Source organism: Aythya ferina (genome assembly GCF_964211825.1).
Source record: "Aythya ferina genome assembly, chromosome: 7".
NCBI lineage: Eukaryota > Metazoa > Chordata > Aves > Anseriformes > Anatidae > Aythya > Aythya ferina.
In genome coordinates this window covers 28629533-28649131 of record NC_140302.1, presented here as the reverse complement: position 1 = coordinate 28649131, position 19599 = coordinate 28629533, and the positions used below count along the sequence as shown (strand labels likewise).

General features: G+C 44.9%; 1 protein-coding gene across 18 annotated transcripts in view; it reads right to left on the bottom strand.

Moving 5' to 3' along the window:
- TCF7L2 (transcription factor 7 like 2) overlaps positions 1–19599 on the bottom strand; it is a 177585-nt gene that overhangs the window by 18548 nt on the left and 139438 nt on the right. For 15 of the 18 annotated variants that reach the window (XM_084526531.1, XM_084526514.1, XM_084526524.1 and 12 more), the window contains 3 exons: positions 9307–9439; positions 7026–7128; positions 4164–4250 (listed from right to left, as the gene is read on the bottom strand). In XM_084526531.1, coding sequence (XP_084382657.1) covers positions 4164–4250; positions 7026–7128; positions 9307–9439 — 323 coding nt within the window. The remainder of the gene's footprint in view (positions 1–4163; positions 4251–7025; positions 7129–9306; positions 9440–19599) is intronic. The other 3 variants (XM_084526525.1, XM_084526527.1, XM_084526521.1) reach the window with 1 other exon arrangement.

The window sequence follows — 19599 nt, the reverse complement described above, 5'->3', positions numbered from 1 at the left end:
GAAAGAGCCAGAGATGATGGGTCAATGAAGAATGAAGATGGAGACAACAAGCCTATCTCTGCAGAGCGGGCAGGAGGAGCTCGAGTGATGTGAGGACACGGGATAGAGAGCATATACCAACAAGGAAGAACAGCCAAGCGCAGTAGTAGCACAAGGCCAGCAGGGTATGAGGGCCTGAATGAGGTTAGGGTCATCACTGTGGAACGGCACCCAGATAGCACAGAAGGATCGTTACAGCTGGAGTTAACGGGGACAAGAGGTGGTGGTTGTTAAGCTTTTGAACAGGACCCCGGGAAGTGGCCGTGATAACTGGGTCGTGGACTTGCTCCCTGAAAGAGGATCCGGTCTAAAATTAAAACTAAAATGCACTGAAAAGTGAATGCTGCCTACACGCTGAATTGTGTGGTCAGGAGCTCTGAAGGAAACAAATTCAACAAAATATAGGGGCTTATTTTGTCAGTTTACTTTTGATGTAGATTTAAGTATCTTCTGCTAATCAAAAATTAAGGAGGGTGAAGAAATTTGCCTAAAATGCAACTCCTCCCCCAGTTATGGGAGAAGTGTTTTCCCCAGTTACCATTTAGGAGAATGAGTATCTGCACACTGGAGGAGTGGCCGTATGGGAGGAAGGGCAGCTGAGGAGGAGATGCCTACACACACGTTGTGCAGAACCATGGCCGTAACCAGAAGGATGGCAAAACCTCACTGAGTTCAGTGGGGCTGAGACCGTATCCAGCAAACCCTAAACTTCAGAGACATGGTAAACTTCATCGGCAGGCAGCTGCAGCTCAGCAGTTATTTTGGGACTGGCAGTTTTCCCAAAGGAAGTTTTGTGTGCATTACCAGTGACCATTTATTATTACAGGTTGAAGATGCCCAACTGACACAATGCTACCCATCAGATTTACGTGCTCCTTCCTACGTTTGGGGCCGTAAAAACGTGCTCCAAAACCCCAGGTCAATCACACCACCCCATTGGCTCCAAAGATCAAAGTGTTAGACTCCAAGTCCAAGTGCCTACTGATTTCTACGCAGACACCCAGTCATATGGCAGTAAGAATGGGGAAGGAGTGTTAATTTTTAAGTTCCTGGCCGCGCTCCAACTTCAGTAATTACATTCAGCAAAAGTGAATTTCCTCTGAAATTTCAATTACAACAGGTATTTTCCACTGCCACCACTTAACTGCTGTGCAGTGTTTGTCTGGTGCAATTCTGTTAAATTATTTCCTGATTTCCTCTCCCAGCAGTTGTTTTTTCACAGTGGGTCCACTGTTTGCCCATCAGTTAGCTAACCCTGTCTCAGTTTGCGTTACGGGCATATTACAAAGGGATAATGAAGGATCAAGACATGTTATAAGCATATTGCATGCTTCAGAAGCGAGGGGGATGATGCTACAAGCAGAGAAAAGAGTTGTAAATGGTTAAAACAACCTGAAGACACTACCTTAATAGTTTAAACCGTTTATTAAAATCACTATTAGTCACCCATTAACCTTTTATAAACTATTCATAAGCACACTCTAACTAATGAAGTGTAATTACTAAGCTCAGGGAATATTCAGGGCTGGGAAGCGTTATGTGCTCCAAAGGTCTGCATCACAACGCAGGCAAGTGCGGGAATTCCCTTTAAAGCAAGGCTCTGGAAGGATGTGGACGAGGTCTTGGAGGACAGGGGGCTGAGACTGGGGTCTGCCCTGGATTCAGCGTTTGGCCAGAGTGGAGACAGCGGCCCTGAGGCTTGTGCCTTACTGCAGGGATGCTGCCCGCAGGGCACGTCTGCAGGCACGCCGGGCGCTCGGGGCCAGGGCTGCCCCACCGCTGAGTGCAGGTGCTCCACCTGATACGGCAGGCATGAGAAAATTGTGTGTCGGAGCACGGTCTGCCCAGAGGGTGTTCCCAGCTGTGGGAAACCAGGAGGGGAGTTTCTGGGCTGAAACAAAGGATAAACATCTTAAATCTATTCATCGGCCTGCGTCTGCGCCTGGGCGCGTGTGTACGTATGGGCACACGTCAAGACAAAAACAAAGGCTGTGCGCCGATACACACACCCCTCACCTTTGCCTAAGACATCCCCCCGTATTTTTTTTCTCTAGACAAGGATTCCTTGAATTGCAATAAACACCCTAAAAATTCTAAGTAGCTCATTATACACCACTGTCTCCTTTTATGGCTCCAAGCCAGAATATAATGATGAGTCTTAACTTGTTAAGGACAACTAATTTTTTGTTCCTGGCTGTCTCAAGGGCTTCTCTCTTACTCACTCTCACTTTACTTCACTGTTGACATGTTTCTGTTAACTGGATGTCATCTGCCTGCCTTGATTTTATGCACAAGCAGTGGGATGCATTTTTCTGTGCAACAATTCTGCTTTGAGTTGCATTAGATTTGTCATTATTCTCTCATTTTCCCCTTGCACTTGTAACATTTCATCTATTCCTGCCTTATTTTTTGAGCCACGGTGCACCCACATTATGGTTTATACATGATCTTGCTCCCTTTGAAGCCGGCAGATTTCAGAGCCAGCCCTCGTCAGGAGAAGTGCCTGCTACCAATTTAGCAGGCTGAGGGCCCCGAGCTCCAACAACTCAATCTAAAGGGGGTCACAGGGTGGCACAAGCGAGTGTCAGCAAGTGCTGTTTAATTGCCAATCTAGGCTTCTCCATGGTGTTTAAAGTATAATGACCCATCACTTAATTCTGAGAAGTCCTGGCCCTGCTGCTGAATGGAATGAATATCAAAGGATGTGCTAGAACAGGGCAAGGAGCCTACATTTCCTATAACTGCCATAAGTATAATAGACCTCTACTTCTGTCGTCCCATTACCACAATAATGTATTTAATTTGCTGTGTACTCTTTTTAACTAGATACCTTTCATAAAGCCTATCTTGGGAATATAGCCTCCCCCCTCCCACACCCCCCCTCCCCCAAATGACTAGCCTCTCTAATAATAATTAAACTAAATCAAGCTCTACTTTGCCTCGCACCATGCCTGCAAGCCTTTTATAGATATTAAAAAAGATTAAATAGAGGGAGGGAATCATTGTTTAAATTTGCAGCTCTCTCCCCACAACCCAGGATTTTTTTGCCTGAGCTGGGTCTATTAATTTTTTTTTTTTTCAAAAAGTTGCTTTTTCCATTGTCTTTTTCTGTTTGCCAGAGCGATGTGGGCAAATTTTAATTTTTGCTTTTACTCTACTTATCTAAAGCACGCAACACAGTATTTCCCTACCCATTCAGTCACGAGCTCTAGTTACAGGTTTCCCTTGCTCAAGGAGGTGTGTTCCCCCCCACCTAATCTTCTCCTTAAATCCTCTATATGCCAACCTTCACATATTAAACTGCAGAGACGGAGAGGAAGGGACAGAGAAGGGAAGAGATGTGGAACCTTGCTATGTAATGCATGCTAATTTAATTATGTGCCATCATCAAAATGGATTAGCTGTTTCAGCCCATCAGGAAAGTCTAAACCTCCACCGATTTAATTAACCAGACTGAAAATCAGATGAACAGAAAATAAAACTATCATTAGGAGCAATTAGTGATTACTTAAACATAGTGCTGCCAACCAGTTTGTAAATAAAACTAGCAGCCCCTGGAAAATTAGATGGAATTAATTGAAGGTAGGGAGGGGGAGAAATATATACTTCTAAAGCTTTAAGGGTCAGGCAGGCCCTTTCATGTTGTCTATCAGTGTTTGGAGCTTTGGTAGGGAAAATACAGCGCAATAACCTTCCTTCCAACTCTGCTTGAAGAGCAGCCCCCACCCTGCTCCCCGGCCTCCCCTCTCGCACACGGAGCACTGCTCTGGGTGATAGCCACCGAGAAAGCAAAAGGTGGCACGACTTCTCCTCCTTGCTTTTTCAACATCACATTCTCACAGCTTTTTCATTTAGTTGGCTTTTAAAGATGACTTCCTGCTCCTCCACCTCTCCCTCAAAAACAAATTCTTAAAGACCAATAAGAGCACTGAGACATCCTCTTCTGATCAAATTGGAAGGTACTGCTCGCCCTCTCCTCCTCCGCCCTACCAAAAAACTAAGGATGACTGTTTAACTGATGTGCTTTCAGGAATAAGTTTCCTAGATGAAATGCCCTCCTCTAGAGAGGGTGGCAGGAGGAGTTACACTTGCTCTCGACTCAGGACCTCAGTATTTGAACTCACCTTGACATGGAAGCATTGACGGTCAGAGCTGTTGGGTAAGGGTGGCGGAAACCCCCTGTCGTGATTGGGTACACTGGCTGACCTTGCCTGGCAAAAAGAAGGGAAAGAGAGAATGAGAGAAAGAAAAAAGGGTTTAAAAAAAAATACACAACAACAACAACAAAAAACTTCTCTCTGCACACTAAGCTTTATTCTCATTTGATCAGAACAAAAATCTTGGGGATTGTACAGCAAGGATCAAAGGAAAGAAACACAGAACAATTTGAATGCCATAAATCTGATAGGAATGGCTAATTAAATTTTATAACCTCTGCTTATGTCAATAGAGACCCTCTCCCCAAGCTGAAACTAGGTGTTTTGTTGTAATAATTAAAGGCGAAGTCTCGCTTGCTTTAATGGAGCCATCACACTAATTGAGGGCTACACATCCAAAGGAAAACAATAATGAATGTAAATTTATACCAAAATAAAGTACAGTGAATCAAAGGACTTCAGTTGCGCTTTGGGCCTCTTTCGGTATTTAGATCTCGGTGAGAAAACATTAAATTAACAGAGCTTAATTTGTAGCCTTTTGTCAGATTAACAAGTGTTGACAAGAGTTACCGGGGGAGAGTCCCCAAGAAGTATTGTGGGTAACCAATAGACAATCACACCTCATTACAATAATTAAAAAATACAGCAACATGCAAAACAGCATCCTCATGAAAGACACACAACTTTTTCTGATTGAGGTTTGTCTGTGCTGGCTAGCTCTTTTCATCTGTCCTTCAAATTTATCATCTGAATGGGCAGGATGCGTTCTGGGGGGGTACAGTGCTAGGGACACCCTGGCCAGTTGAAGATTGATGGGTTGGGAAGTAGATGGTAAAGCACGAGTGGCAATGAAAGGGGAAATAAAAATCTGGGGTTACTTCTGCGAAAACGGCCCAGCTGCTCTCCTAGAGCAACAGTGAATGTGACGGTATCATCCCTCAACAAAAACCATTCAGAGAAGCTCCAAGAGTTGTGGTTAGACAAATAAGCCATGGGTGTTGGCTTGTTATAAGCCAGCGGTGATGACAGAGTCTTCCTGTGACAAAGGTGGCCATTATCACCTGCCTGATGAACTTGGCCACACATGGCAACATTCGCGTAGGTTTGGCAGCCACAACATGAGGTTCAAGGAGGACAACCCTGTGTCTGCACACAATGATGAAAGGGTTTGAGACAACAATGTGCAATGAGGCACAGGCCAACAACACTGAGGAATTTCTTCCTAAACTCTCACATCTTTGATGTTAGTGCCTTTTGGTATTCACTGAGTATATTTATTTTAAGTGACGAGGCTTTTGCTGTGCCAACTTGAGCTAAGTGGTTGCAACAGAGCTCCAAGCCTGAGCTGGCTGTACTGCAGTTAGGCCCTGCTAGCAAGAAAGAAGAAAAAAAGAAGCCAACATGCGTTCAGGGTATCCTATATAAAAGGTAAATCACCACAAATGAGGAGAAATTTATCATTTCAGAGAGCAGCAACTCTGGGTTTTTGTTCTGCTCATGCTGTGCTCTTCTGTAGTAACTCAGCCTTCTGCAGGACATGATGGACGTGTCTTGCTTTCCGTGAGGGAGGGCCTCTACTCCACGCAAGTTGCATGACCATCCTGTGATGAAGGAGGGCTTGCAGAATGGCCAGAAGTGGGCTGCTGAGGCTGAGGTCCAAGCTCCAGCTCTCCTGAATCCTCTGCACCTCTTAAACACCCAGGCACGTGTGTTCTCAAACCCTTCACCTGCCCAAAAACTGAGTGCGTGTGAGGACTCCACCGCTCTGCCTCATTCTCCTGCAGGCGTGAATTTGGTTTCCTTAGGGAAGGCAAGCTATTTTAACACAGCTGACCAAACAACCTCAAGCAGGAACAAACTATTTCTATCTTTGGGAAAGTAATTTCTAAAGAAATCTGATCTCCCCCATATTGATGAGGCTAACTAGGTGAGAAAAATAAGGTAATGATCTTGATCTATAATGAACAGAATCATTGTATGCAGCGGCATGGAAGTATTTTATAATGTTTTAAATCAAATATACTGTACACAAGACCTAGGAAGTGTTCAAATGTGTCACAAAACCATTGCAGAGATGGTAACATAAGAAAAAAAAAAGAAAATAAGGACTCAGTTATCGGAGGGAACCTCATATCCAACAAGGTTCTGCAAGTGGAATATAAGGAGTTGGGAAAAAACAAACAAAATGCAAGAACAATAACTCTCCATAGCTTTTTTTTTCTAAGCCAGTTTTAAAGTAAACTAATTCTTCTTTCTTGTTTGCAAGAAAATTCCATTCTTTAGATGCCAACTGTCCAACCCTGTCTCAACCAGGAATGCTGTTCACCAGTTGATGTAAAGCTTTACTTTTTCACAAAAAAAATGAAGGGGATTTTAAGGGGAAATCCAATGACATTTAAAGTTGTGCATTTTCACTGAGGATGGCTGTTAAGAAAACATTAAAGAAGTCCATTAGATCCACTGTGAGCTCCCAGAAAACCAAGTGTGAGGGCATATTGAAAACAAACAAATGTGGTGGAGTGTGAGAGCATTAACAAGAAAAGAACATTTCTGCATAATGATTTAAAAATTCATGCTTCACAAGCCATCAGCTGGTTGAGACAACATGCAAAGCCGTGCCCAACTGCCCATGTTTGTTTAAGACCACATGACCTGGTATAAGTTTTAATTAATTTGTATGAGATGAGTAAATTGATAATCACTCAATAGATTGGCAGTTGGCAAACAGACTTATCCAAATGCACACACACAGGCTCGCACACACAATTTTTAACATAAATGTTACACATCAAAAAAGAAAATGGAAAATAAAAAAATGGAACTCCTTACTGTGGTACTAACCATCCTAGCGGATGGGGGATTTGTCCTACAGTGCCCGGTGATAGTGGATAGTAAGGAGATATATCTGGAGGATGTGGAGGCCTTGGAATTCCTGCAGGAGAGGAACATAAAGCGGTGTTACTGTTGAGATATGGAAATAAATAAATATAAGGAAAAATCACATATGTTTCCACATCACTATCTGTTCTTTTTTATTACAATACTCATGACTTTGCTTTCAGTTTTTAAAGGTTGCTTTGCAGCCTTATAGATAGCCTCTTGGCATCTTGTTAGATGAGTTTCAACCAGAAAAATTGATGCAATTCTGTCTCAGTCACCTCTTCAATCAAAGATAATTATTTTGCTATTTTTTAAGTGAAGAATTTAGGCATCTTGGCTACCATTTTGGTATGATGCTGTGCTAGGTGTCATCTTCAATGATCAAAAACAAAATGGACCCTGTATCAAGTTCATGATTATTTTATTCTCGAAGTCACCAAACGAGCATGGCCCTACCTATACTTTGCATACTCAATAGCATGGCACTATTCCAAAGTAATCTCCAAAACAAGCTATAAAGTCATTATAATTGCAAATGACGTTTGCTTTTCAGGGGCTTGGGAGACACATGGTTTGGATCCCTACCCTTTCTTGTAACCTAGGGGATGAGTAGAAATAAATAAATTGGGGACAGAACCTGGAAGTGCTTGCTAAAATGGGGGGAAAATGTTGAACGTGTGACAGGGAGGGCAGAGCGTCCACAGGTCCTCTCTGGAACTGGTGCAGCTCCAGGAAGGATAAATCGATTCCTGATGGAAGCCCAAATTTTATGCTCCTTACCTTGAAAGAGAGTAGGAATTACTCAGGGGAGTAAAGGCTACAGAACTGGGTCTTTCAAATACCAAGCCAGAGCACAATTATATAGCAGAAGCAAAATTAAAACAGAGAGTGTTAAAAGGAAGGGGTACTGTAGTCGTGGCTAAAAATTATTTTTTTTAAGTCACTCGGGAAGCTTTTAATCTCTAAATTAAATCTCCTTGTGTGACATTTTCACGCAGACATTGCTTTTTCTCCATTACAAAAACCAAACAGATTAACTGGGCTTTAACCATCCGGTGAGCTATTTGCACACTTGAAAGAATGTTCACAGAAGAAAAGTAAACAGTCTGCAGACGTTAATCATATGTTTTACGATAACCATTTAAATGCTATTCCCTGTACTACCATTATTTAAATGAGAGGTTGACTATGCCATTCACTCGCAATACCCAGGGATGGTGAGATGGATTCCTTTTAAGCCACGTGAAGGTAGCATTAAGGACAATTAAAAGGGGGCCCCCGCTGAAGCGCATGGAGTGAAAAACAGCTAATGCACTGCCTGGTTCAAGGGCTGCAGCTTAAATAAATTACCGGCGTATGCTAGGGCCAACACAGAGCAATTCTTCTGACAAACTCTGGACATGGATTCAGTTTCAGATGTAGTCTCTAATTAACTAGCTGGCATTTAGATTAACAAAAACAAAACCACTGTCACTAGGAACTCAATGCAGCCTGACGAGAGAAGATTGACACTGTTTGACTTCTCTGGGCCCTCGGGTTAAACAGGGACTCTTAAAAAGTTAGAATAACATGTAAATTCTATTCTGTTACACCAAAAAATCTAGTCAGGGTTTTACACGTTGCTCTATATTCAAGAAGACTGCCCTTCAGGCTGAACTGAGAGTTGGGTAGACTTACATTGGGGAAAAGAGTTGCAAGTATATAGCTGCAGTTAAGTAGTTAGAGTGGATAAAAATTCAACATTATAGGAGAAAAATGGCTGAACTCCTGACACAGAAACAATGGGGTTTGGGGAATTAAAAGAGATTCATTTTGAACCTGGTCATGACCCACCACCTTTAAAATTCCAGCTGCAATTTTGTAAGTGCAGATCACAGAACGTACATGTTTAACTCTCGGGGTTGTGCATGCAAACCAAGCTGTTAGCAGATCCACCTACGAGAAGGGCTATCACGCTCGCAAAGAAACACACCTGCGAACGACCCCACACATACAACTCCGGTGTCACTTTGCAGAAGCGTCATGAAAATTCACCCAGTAGGTTTCCTTCTGAAGTCTAATTGGCTTTAAAATAAACTATTTTGGCCAGATTCTTGCATGCATTTGACATTTTACATGCTCCCCTTTGGCGCTCCAGCATGGGAAATCCTTCCTACTGCACTCCTTCCCCGTAACACGCAAAATGGAAAGATCCACCCACTCTTAAAACCCCAAACTATTTCCCACCTACCTGTTTTTGGATCTACGTCGGCTGGTAAGTGTGGAGGAGGGTTTCCTGGTGTGAAGTGCTCATTGCTGTATGTGATAAGCGGCGTAAGAGGGTGTACATGGTGTGGGTGCTGCACAACTGGCACTTTGTTAGACTGTCGAGAGAAAAAGGTCGATGGCGTTAGAGGAGGGCTGCAAACTGCCCCCTGCAGCACAAGGTACAATGCATAGAAAACAGAGCACCCAGGACTTCCATGTGAGCTTCACACTTTTCTAGATCCCTTCTTGGTGTCACCCTTGCAGTTTTCCCACCTGTTTGCTTAAAACCTGCTCACCACACACCCTGATCTTGAGTTTCTTTAATCTTGACCTGTTGTGCTCCTGTACAGAGCAACAGCAATTCTTTAAAATTTGTTCCTTTTTATTTTATTTGTTTGTGCTTCACCTTGAAGATGCAGGCAGACTCCTCAGCGAGGGGCTGACAAAGTCCCCCATTTAATTAGCAAGGGACCCAAATGCTCACTGACCTGTAGGTCTTTTCCTTTCCCCTTCCTGTCCTCACTTTCAGTTCTGCATTTACTGCTCATTGCAAATACTCCAGATAAAAAGCCTTTGTAGTGCTAGAGTATTCCCTTCATCAGCAAGCATTAAGCTGACAAGCGATCACCTGCATATTTTATATATATATATTTTAGAAGAGCTGATTAATTATCAATTCATCAGAGAGCGCTGATAAATGGAAACTGGATACTGATGAATTAGGCTCCTGAAATATTCAGCTATATAAATAATGGCAGAAACACAGATAAAGCTATTGAAATTAAAACTCTTGTGGGGGGAAGAATCAGGCAGATATCATGAGGTTTTTCTTGTCACATTCCTAGCTCTGGGGGGAAAAAGAAATTTTTTCTTCACAACAATAAAAAAAAAAAAAGAGCAAGCGAGTGAATGAATGAAAGGAAAAGGCAGGCTGAACTGTAACTTACCCTCACAAGATCACAAAGAAAAAATTAAGCTGAAACAAGCGAACTGCTGGACCATTTACTGCGAGTAATCCAATTGCAAAAAACCCTATTCCCCATAGAGGATTTTCACTAAAATCCTACAACAGGGACATTTAACCAGATTAGGTACCAGCAAAGATAAAGAGGCTGGTATTAGATGATGAATGGATTAGAGTCAGGTTTCATTTTAGAATGTGTCTTCATTTCCTTTTATTACTTTAAGTAAGGAACAACTTGCATTAACATCAAGTCAAAGGAATCACATTAAAACAGAGCAGCGAGAGCAGGGCGGCCCCGACAGCGCCACTGCCGTCCAGGGGCTGCCGCTGCCGGGCCGCCGCGCGCCCCAGCACCCCAGCACTTCGCTTCTCCTAAAAGCATTTCATTCTCAAATAACGGAGTTATTTCTGGGATTCAAGACCAGGGGAAGGATGAGGGAAAGCAGGGTGAGAAGGAAAAGGAGAGCTGGCCTTGCCTAAAGCAGCAAAGTCCCTGCACCCTGCATTGGTCTGGATGCACACAGCTTTGGCTCTGGCTCTCCCAGCCTCCCCTAATCCCTGCCTTGCACCTCGCTGCTGGCACCCACATCCCTACGTGCCTCACCCACTCGATAACCTGCAAAGAAAGCGCCTGGATGAGAGAAGCAAGCAGAAAGGCAGTGCTCGTGCTTCCCACAACTTCTACTGTGTTTATTTTATTTGATTTTTTCCAGCCCTTACACGGATGCACCTCTGTAACAGGCATGTGCGTGAAGAGCTGTAGCACACTGTGCTGGCCAGGCTCTCGGTCAGCTCTTCTGCTAGGGGTACAACCACAGGCAACTTTTGGCCATGCAGACCCCTCATCATCATCAGAGAAGCTGTGGGGACTTCTTAGCCCCTGCATTGAAAAAGCTGAAGCCAATGCTCTGCCCCCAAATCTGCCTTCCTCCAAGTGAACCAACCTGAACAGGCCAAAAGTTGGGAATGGTTTGGCAAGGGCCTCACGTAACAAATAGCATTACACACCAGGCTCCTACCCAACACCACACAGCGTTATTTACATGCCAAATGACCGGTTATAAACCTGGTTTGCAGAGAACAACCATTCCCAACGAGAGGGATCTCTGCTGGGCCAGGGCTGTGCTCCTCAGTGACCCCCCCAGTGTGGCTGCTAGCTGCCAGGCCTCTGTGCTCCCCGCCTGCATCTGCACATCAGCGCAAACAAACCAAACAAAAAACCCCATCCAGATCCTGACAGGCATTACAACAGCACTGAGGTCTGTCTTCCACGGAGAGCTTGTTTTCACAGAAACTGGAACTGGTTAGTTAACAAAATAAGTAAGTGACAGAATAACATCAGAGGGTCAGACTTAAGCCGACAAACATGAAACAACACTTGAGAAGAGAGCAGGACTTACACGCTTACATAGACCATAGGCAGTTACATGGGAACTGTGGGAAACCACCTCCCACTGCTGTGATGCACCAAGGCCTCCTGCAAAATCCTGGCCAAACAGCCTGGGCGTCAAATTATTACATAGTTTACTTAGCACCTTTCACAGAAAAAATAAAAAGGGGGAAAAAAAATCACCCACAGCCCAGAGTTTGAGCCTCAGTCTGCAAACTTTTCCCCAGGTAAGTCATTTTTATTGGGGTGACTGCCCTGAAGTCAGGTGATTCGTATAAAGGTATGGGACAAAAGGGTAGGATGCTTTTTTGCCGCTGACAGTGCTGGAGCAGAGGTGTGGGGAAAATGTATAGGGGGAAAATGGGAAAATACTATCTTAATGCTCAAAAATACACCCTCTGGGTTAGAGGACTGTGATCCACTGCCCCTGAAAATCAGCCTGCATCTGTATCACTACCTCAGCTAGGGCTGTCTTCCGTCTTGCAGCAGCTTACTACACACAGGGCAAAAAGGACCTTGACTCCGCTCAGAATTGTGCACGCAATTTGCAAGCCAACCTAATCATGCATAATATGCTAAATAAGCTGCTCTTTAAAAGCAGCATTCCTGAAGTTAACTAAGCTTCCTTGGATGAGAAAAAGAAAGGACTAGCTGGGAAAGAGCAGGATTAATCCCGCATATGCATCTCTTTTGAAGTCAATGGGAGCTCTGCCTGAGTAACAAGTGTGGTCCTAACCCCATCCACTGGCAGAGAAAGGTAAACTGGAGAAGCTGTCAATAGGAGACACCTATTAGGTGACCTTAGCCATCCCCCTGCAAAAGGCCCTTCTCCCATATGCGTTTTTGAGCACTTCAGCACGGGCAGTTTTAAGCTAAAAGCCATGGCGAGAAGCAGGAATTTCTCTGGCAACTCGGAGCAGTCCATTTATGGCTGTGTCAGGCACGGAGAGCCGAGCGGCATGGGCACACGCAGATTAGCATCAGTGCATGGGCGAGAGCGAGAGGGGATTTCTGGAGAGAAATCCCAGCGTCTCCCAAGTACCAAGCCATCTGCCGGTAAATCACTCCTCCCCACTGAAAGCTGGGGTCTCGTACGCCGGGTTAGAGGGCACGGCAAAGAATTGCAAAAAAACAAGAGAAGTTCGCTTTTCTTGATAACCCCTGCCTGAAGCAAACCAGAGGAAATTGTCCCCATAGGGACTCAACTACTAAATCTCTCTATATGAATTTGAAATGCTTCTGGGAGTGCTTAAACACAGATGATTTTAAACAATAATGGAGCTCTGGAATGAGGGGGGAAAAAAAAAAGTAACAAATTTTGGACTGGTGTATGCTTGAGAGGGATACTGAGATCCATTTAGCCTGAGTTTTAATAGGTGCTTCCAGGAGAAAAAAAATAATCTGAACTTCAGATTTACACCGTGGGAGGTTGTGTGCATAAATTGCTGTGTATTAGTCTTTGTTGCATGGTAAGGACATTTCATTAACAGGATGAAAGATGCTTCTATGCGTACACAGGCCAATTTAATACACCCCACTGATGAATACTCCCCATTTATTGAAGAAGTTAATACATGCTGTATAAATCAATAGTTCCTAAGTCTCTGAAAGCAACACAAGACTTGCACGAGATGAAACATTGTATTGTTGAGCGCACAAAGAGAAACCAACCTTTAAATAGGAAGAGTTTGTTAGTGCAGTTTTTGTTTGCAAATTCAGAGCTTGTTTGGCTTCAGTCATGAAAACATGGCATTAATTGGAGACAGGAACGTGCCAAGGAGGCCAGAGGATCTGTGCTTGCCGGGGTACGGCAGTGTCAGTAACATCTGCGAAAACCACCCAGGCTCCACGCGAACCATCACGCCGCAGCAGCGGTGAATTGGCCAAACCCTACAGAGCTGCCTCCCGTCCCCATCCCAGCACTCCTGATGTGGCAGTGGGGGACCCATCCCTGCCTTGGTGACCTCCTGAGTGCTCCCGAAGCCTGGCGCCCCGCTCGGTGGGCAGGGGTGGGCGGCTGCCTGCTGAGCACCCCCCGCGAGCAGGAGCGTGGCAAGGGGGAGATTGATGAGGCACTGGTACCCCGGGCCCCCTCCCCTTCCTCGCCGCACAGGAACGGGGGCTTGCCATTCACCTTAAAACCTATTAATCACCAGGCACCGAAAACAAATGGAGCTAGAGCTCCGCCTGCCTTTTTTGCCACGTCCTCCTCTTCCCCGTTCCCCCCTTGCTTTCCCTTTCTGCCGGAGAAAGATGGGCGCTGAAAGTGCCTTTATGAGCCTCATACAATAAAACAAAAGCAGCACAGAAGAGGGTTTGTCAGCTTTTCCCCCTCCTCTGGGGTGGATGGAGAAGGTCGGCAGTGGTCGTGAATTAGCGGGCCCTCCTGGAATTGCTCCCTGGGCTAAGCAAAGGGTACCATTCAATACCAGTTTATGTTAAAAATAGGTTTGTAACTTGTCTCCTTGTATTTCCCAGATGGTGCTACTGCACTTGTGCTGACTCTGGCCATGGAAATGTTAACAGATGTTCCTGAGCTTCTCTGCAGCTCCAAAGATGCTCACAAGAGATTTTTTTTTCCTACAGGTTGATCTCTCCTTGGGTCTGCCCAGGAGCGAACTCCCTCCCTCTGCAAAAATATCAGAAACCTCAGTTGCAACAAGAGGCACCTCCTAAAATATCATTGCAAATATTGGAATATTCTTCGATTTCCTGCCAGGGTGACCAACACCCAAGGCCAGGCACCCAGCAGTGAGCACCACTGCGGCCGGGGGATCACCCACGTCAGCTGCAGCACCCCAAACTGCAGTAGGGACCTGCAAGCCAAAGGGGTTCCCTGTAACCATTCAGGGTCACTGAAACACTGAAACCAAGCAAAGCCACCAGCTGGGTGTCACTCCATCCTCGTCCCCTTCCCAGGCACCGAGATGTGATGCCAGTGATGAAACCCTTCCTGAAGGAGAAAAGATTTAATTCTGTCCTGCTCCATTTAGCCAGCGGGACTGCAGGTTTTTTGTTGTTGTTTTTTTTTTTTTTTTAAGGATGTTTTCACACCTGACTAAGCATTTTCTCCTGAAAACTACTTCCCCTTGCTCCATTATGGCCGATACAGTGGCCTGAGCCCTTTCACAGTTTAATGTAGCTGATTTCTGCCTAAGGTCCTGCCCTAAGCTAACTGCCTATTGTAACGGGAGACAAGGCCTCCATTGATAGCCCCAGCTCTCCCTGCTAAAAAAGGCTCATTTTCTTCTTTCACACAAATGATGACAGGAGCACTGACAACCATGTGCTGGGACAATACCCCCCCTAGACAGAGCCTGACAAAAACCACCCCCTTCAGAAAAAAAAAAGCAGAAGGGGGCACACAGGGGCAGCAGCGCTCTGCTGGCCAGAGCCTACCTGCTCCCACCAGAGCCTCCAGCCTTCCCCAAATCTGCTCTCCTAGCAAGCTCAACGACAACCCCAGCTTCCTGGCTGTCAATGTCCAGAAGGTCTTTTCAGGAGAGCGGGGTTTTCTTTTTCCTCCCGCTCCTCCTAAGTGCCCCCTGCGTCTTGCAGCACGGAGCCACCGCGCCTGACATTTCCCGCATCCTTCCTAGGTGGCAGCGGGTGCTCGGAGGGGAAAGGAGGGGGAAAGGGGGGGAAGCGAGCCTTTAAGATGTTCAGGAAATTTCCACTTAATTTCGCCAAAAGGCAATTATGTGAAATGATCTGGTGACAATTAGCATATGCCAAATCCTCTAGCGTACAAGGGAAAGAACAGGGCTTTAGCTACCTAATTACTGCCTGGTAGTTCCCGCGCAGGAGAATTGAAACATTAGGAGGAAAACATTGTTATTAAGTGTGCTCACACTTTGCTTTCAAAGCTGTTGTAAGCTGTAATCTTGCTGCTACAGTATTTTTATTTATTTTTTTTTCTTAAGAGAAGTAAAAAAAATGAACCTCAGGGCTTTGAATGCAAGGGGAGCGCTGTGCTCTCGGAGCACGCGGTGTTTCTGAATGTCAGGTCGGCCCCGCACAAGCACCTGTTTTAGACACAGCTGTACATTTGGAGATCCCTCCACATCACTTTTAATTACATTTATGCCAGATTTTGCCTCCCTCATTCTCCTCCTGCCTTATTGCTGAAGAGAAAGCTCCCTGCTGCATCTGTCCTGGCCGATCTTTGCACGCCCGTTTGCACACTGGCGTCACCCCAGCCAGCACCCCACTCATGTGGCTATCGCTCCCGGTCACTCAGGACTACCCCCAATTTGATCAACAGGTGAATTTTCCTGCAAGAGGACAGGGTAGAGCCTGGACTGGAAGTTTCAGGCCCCGGGGTGCACGGAGTGAGCTCTTCTATTACAATAGGAGCAGCGCTGCTTCCTTCCCAACCTGACAAACGCTCCGTGCTTTCTTCGTATGCTTTAGTTAATTACAGACAGGTATTATCTCCTTTATAACAGGCAAGCCTTCGTTCACATATAATGAGGTACGGAGCTGAGAGATGGCATACTTTGGATTAAACCCGAAAACGCTCTTTTCCTGAAGCAGCACCAGCAAAATGTGTCATGTAAACAGAACCGCTGTGTGAGGAGACTGATGAAAACCTGAACAGGTCTTCAGGAGATGGTCCTGAGCAGAGAGGGGGGTGGAGAGGGGAGAAATACAGAGCAATAGAGCATGCAGAAAAATTCAGAGAAGATGGGGAGAAGGTAGAAGTGAAATTAAGCAAAAGACTGACTGCATAATTGCCCTCATAGACCTTATTTCTACGTGCTTTATATGAACACCTCTTAATGCAATTTTACTTATTACCTAGCATTCTGTAAAATGCCACATAACCAGCCTGACTTCTTGCATATAAATCACATATTTCAGCACCAGACAGATACACACTGTCGGAGAAAAGGCTCCACTGATTTTATGAGGGTATCTGTGACTTCTGTCTACAGTACGAACTTGAATGCGAGGCTGTTAACAAACTGCAAGAAATGAAGAAAAATTAACATGCATGCCTATACCCACCGGTACTTGGCTATTTCAGTAATAACAGCGTTATTAAAAAACTAACATGCAGACACATGCCTCCAGATCCGATGCCAAGTTCTCAGAGCAGCTTTTAAAAATGCAGCATTCATGAATTGTAGCGGACTGTGCTCAATACCAATACACGATGTTTGGAGTAAACGCATATGAAATAACAAATAGCAAAGCTCCACAAATGTTTTCATTTTTAAACGTGCTAAAAACGCTACGCATCAGCCACAGAACAATTGAGCGATGAAACCAGTAAGTCCAGATCAATTATTTCTTGAACAAATTGAACAAAGTTTCCCCCAAACCGTGATGCTGAATGCACACCAGAATTGAAACACCTTGCAAAGGCTTCAGAGGAGAAGAAACACACACGTTTACCCAGCGCTATCGGGCCTTTTGCCCTAGGTCCCAACAAAAAGAATTCCTGCAAAGGCAGAGAAACGCTTACAAGATCCCAGCACTGGCCGTGTAAAACCTGCGTACGCAAGAGCATGCAGTGAAAGAAGAAACATCTAAATTACTGTCAGTTTAGATTTTCGCTACTGCTGTTACAAATCTCTACAGAATTTTTATCACCTCTACGTTTTATACAAGCAAAGGCAAATAAATCAAGTGAGCTGTTCAGGCAAAGGCATCACAGAGAACCGAAGCCCCAGAAATCCTCCTGGCTCGAGTGACTCCACGAGCACGCTTGGCAGAGTTAGAAAAGACAACAGCAGAAAACTCAAGACTCCCGCAAAACCTCCGGTTCAAATGAGATGCTTTCTCAAGTTCTTAAATACATTCCTGGTTTTCTGTGTATAATTACGGGCAATGTACAGAACTGGCTGACTGGCAGGTTTAGTTCCTGTAATACACGTCAATACGAGAAAAAAAGTCTCGTGGACTTCTGATAACGAACACAGAGACACTGTGTCAAGACACACACTATCTCATATTTATCAAAATTCGGTACTATTTTTCATCTTCCTTTATCCCTGAGTGAAATCATTTTTATGTAGTGTCCCTAAAATTTTAATCTTTCCCATTCCAGCTGCGCTTTCTGAGGAATTCAGAAAATTTAACGGAGTGTCAACCAAACACAGGATCAAAAGCACTCAATTAAAAATTACTACACACAATTTTCAATAATTCCCCCAGAAGAAAAAAAATATCTCGTTTTGTGTATGACAGGAGTTAAACCACCTCATTTCCAAAACCCCTTAGCTGCAACATCTGTGCCCTGCTACAAACCAACTTTTTCTCCTAAAAAAAGCATTTTTACCTTCATGGTTTCAGAGTTAAGGAAATATCGTACTGAACTGCAGAAAGCTTTGAAGTGGCCCCCTCCGCCCCAAAGGAGAAAAAGCACAGAAAGATAGTGATGTCATATTCACTGGGTGAATGTATTACCGCGTACAGAATACACAGATAATACACGCGCTCACACTTCTCCCTCGCTGTTAACCATTGTTCAACATCTATAAATCAGAACCCGAAACCTGCCGTATATGAGACTCTGAAAACTCCCCCCCCCAACACCCTCCACACACCCCCTGATCCCACCCTGCGAGCACAAGAGAATTTCTTCCCCCCTTTCCCCCTTTCCAAAAACCCGAGCCAAAAAAAAAAAAAAAATCGGGCGGAGGAAGGCAAAAGAGGAGGAGTGCAACAACTCTGCCCTGCTGCACCATTGTGCCGAGACAAAACCCCGCTCCGCCGCCTGCTTCTCGCGCCCGCTGGAAAAATTAAAGTGCCATCGAAAAGTCACGCTTCCCCCTGCTAAAAAAGATGATTACCATAAAATAAATAAATAAAAACAACACGGCTAACAAAGGTCGCAGCTAGAGATGCTTGCTTGATTTCCCCCCTCCTTTTTTTTTTTTTTTTTTTTTTTTATTCCGCACACAAGGAAAGGGAGAGAGAGGGAGAGGGGGGGAGAGAGGGAGCGAGGGAGAAGTCACATAAGAAGTTCAATGGTCAAGACGGAAAGCGCGCACGCAGCAAGTGCTACTCACCCAGCAATTCAAATTGAGATGCCAGCAGCCGAACTGCTGGAAGAGAGAGAACCCAGAGGCAAGCGCTCCTCCTTTACCACTCAAATCTTCCATTCCCACTAAAATTGCATCCCTCGGGTACATAACAGCTTTGTCTTTCCTTCTCTTAACCTCAAAAACTTTTTTTCTTTACTGTCTAGATGCCAATTGTACTGGCTTTGTATTATTTTCCTTGCAGCTTTTCTCTCTCTCTTTTTCGTTCTCCGCTTCCCCCCCCCCCCCCCTTTACTTAAAGTACTGGAAAAGCTGTCTTAAAAGATCAAGATGTCTCCAGTTTTTTGGCCTGGTGTTTTCTGAATGCTCAAAACCCACTGTCATGTTGGCCGTGAGAAGTGTCTTATTTCTAAATTGTCTGCTGCAGTTATCAAAATTTAGAGAAGCCTCCTCTCTTTGCCGGTATATCACTTCACCATCCTTCCAGGGAGCGGGGAAAAGACTTTCCCCCCCCCTCCTCACGCAGGTATGTCTGCTCAGAAGAGCAAAAAAGCAGTTACCTTGGAAATCAGTGACAATGCTACCGCAACCCAGGTTGCACAGGTAGTACTGAGAGCCGCTAGAAGCGCCGGCCAGCCGGGAGGGAGCATGATCAGTTAAGTGTAGCGAGCAGTCACTTTATCTGCAAGACTGTCAAATCCCTCAAAACAAATTTCTTAGGGGGAGAGCTGCGAGGAAAGTACATTTTCTCGGCATCGTAACACGGAGGTGACACTTGGCAGACCTTTACCGTCACCTCTGCTCTCTCCCCCTGCCGCCCTTTTCCCTTTAGTACCATTTAATAATTCTGTAAACCGCTGACCCCGCTGCCAGAGGAGCTCTGAGACCGCTCCCTTGATGGGATAGAGGCTGACGGATTTTCCCTCCTGA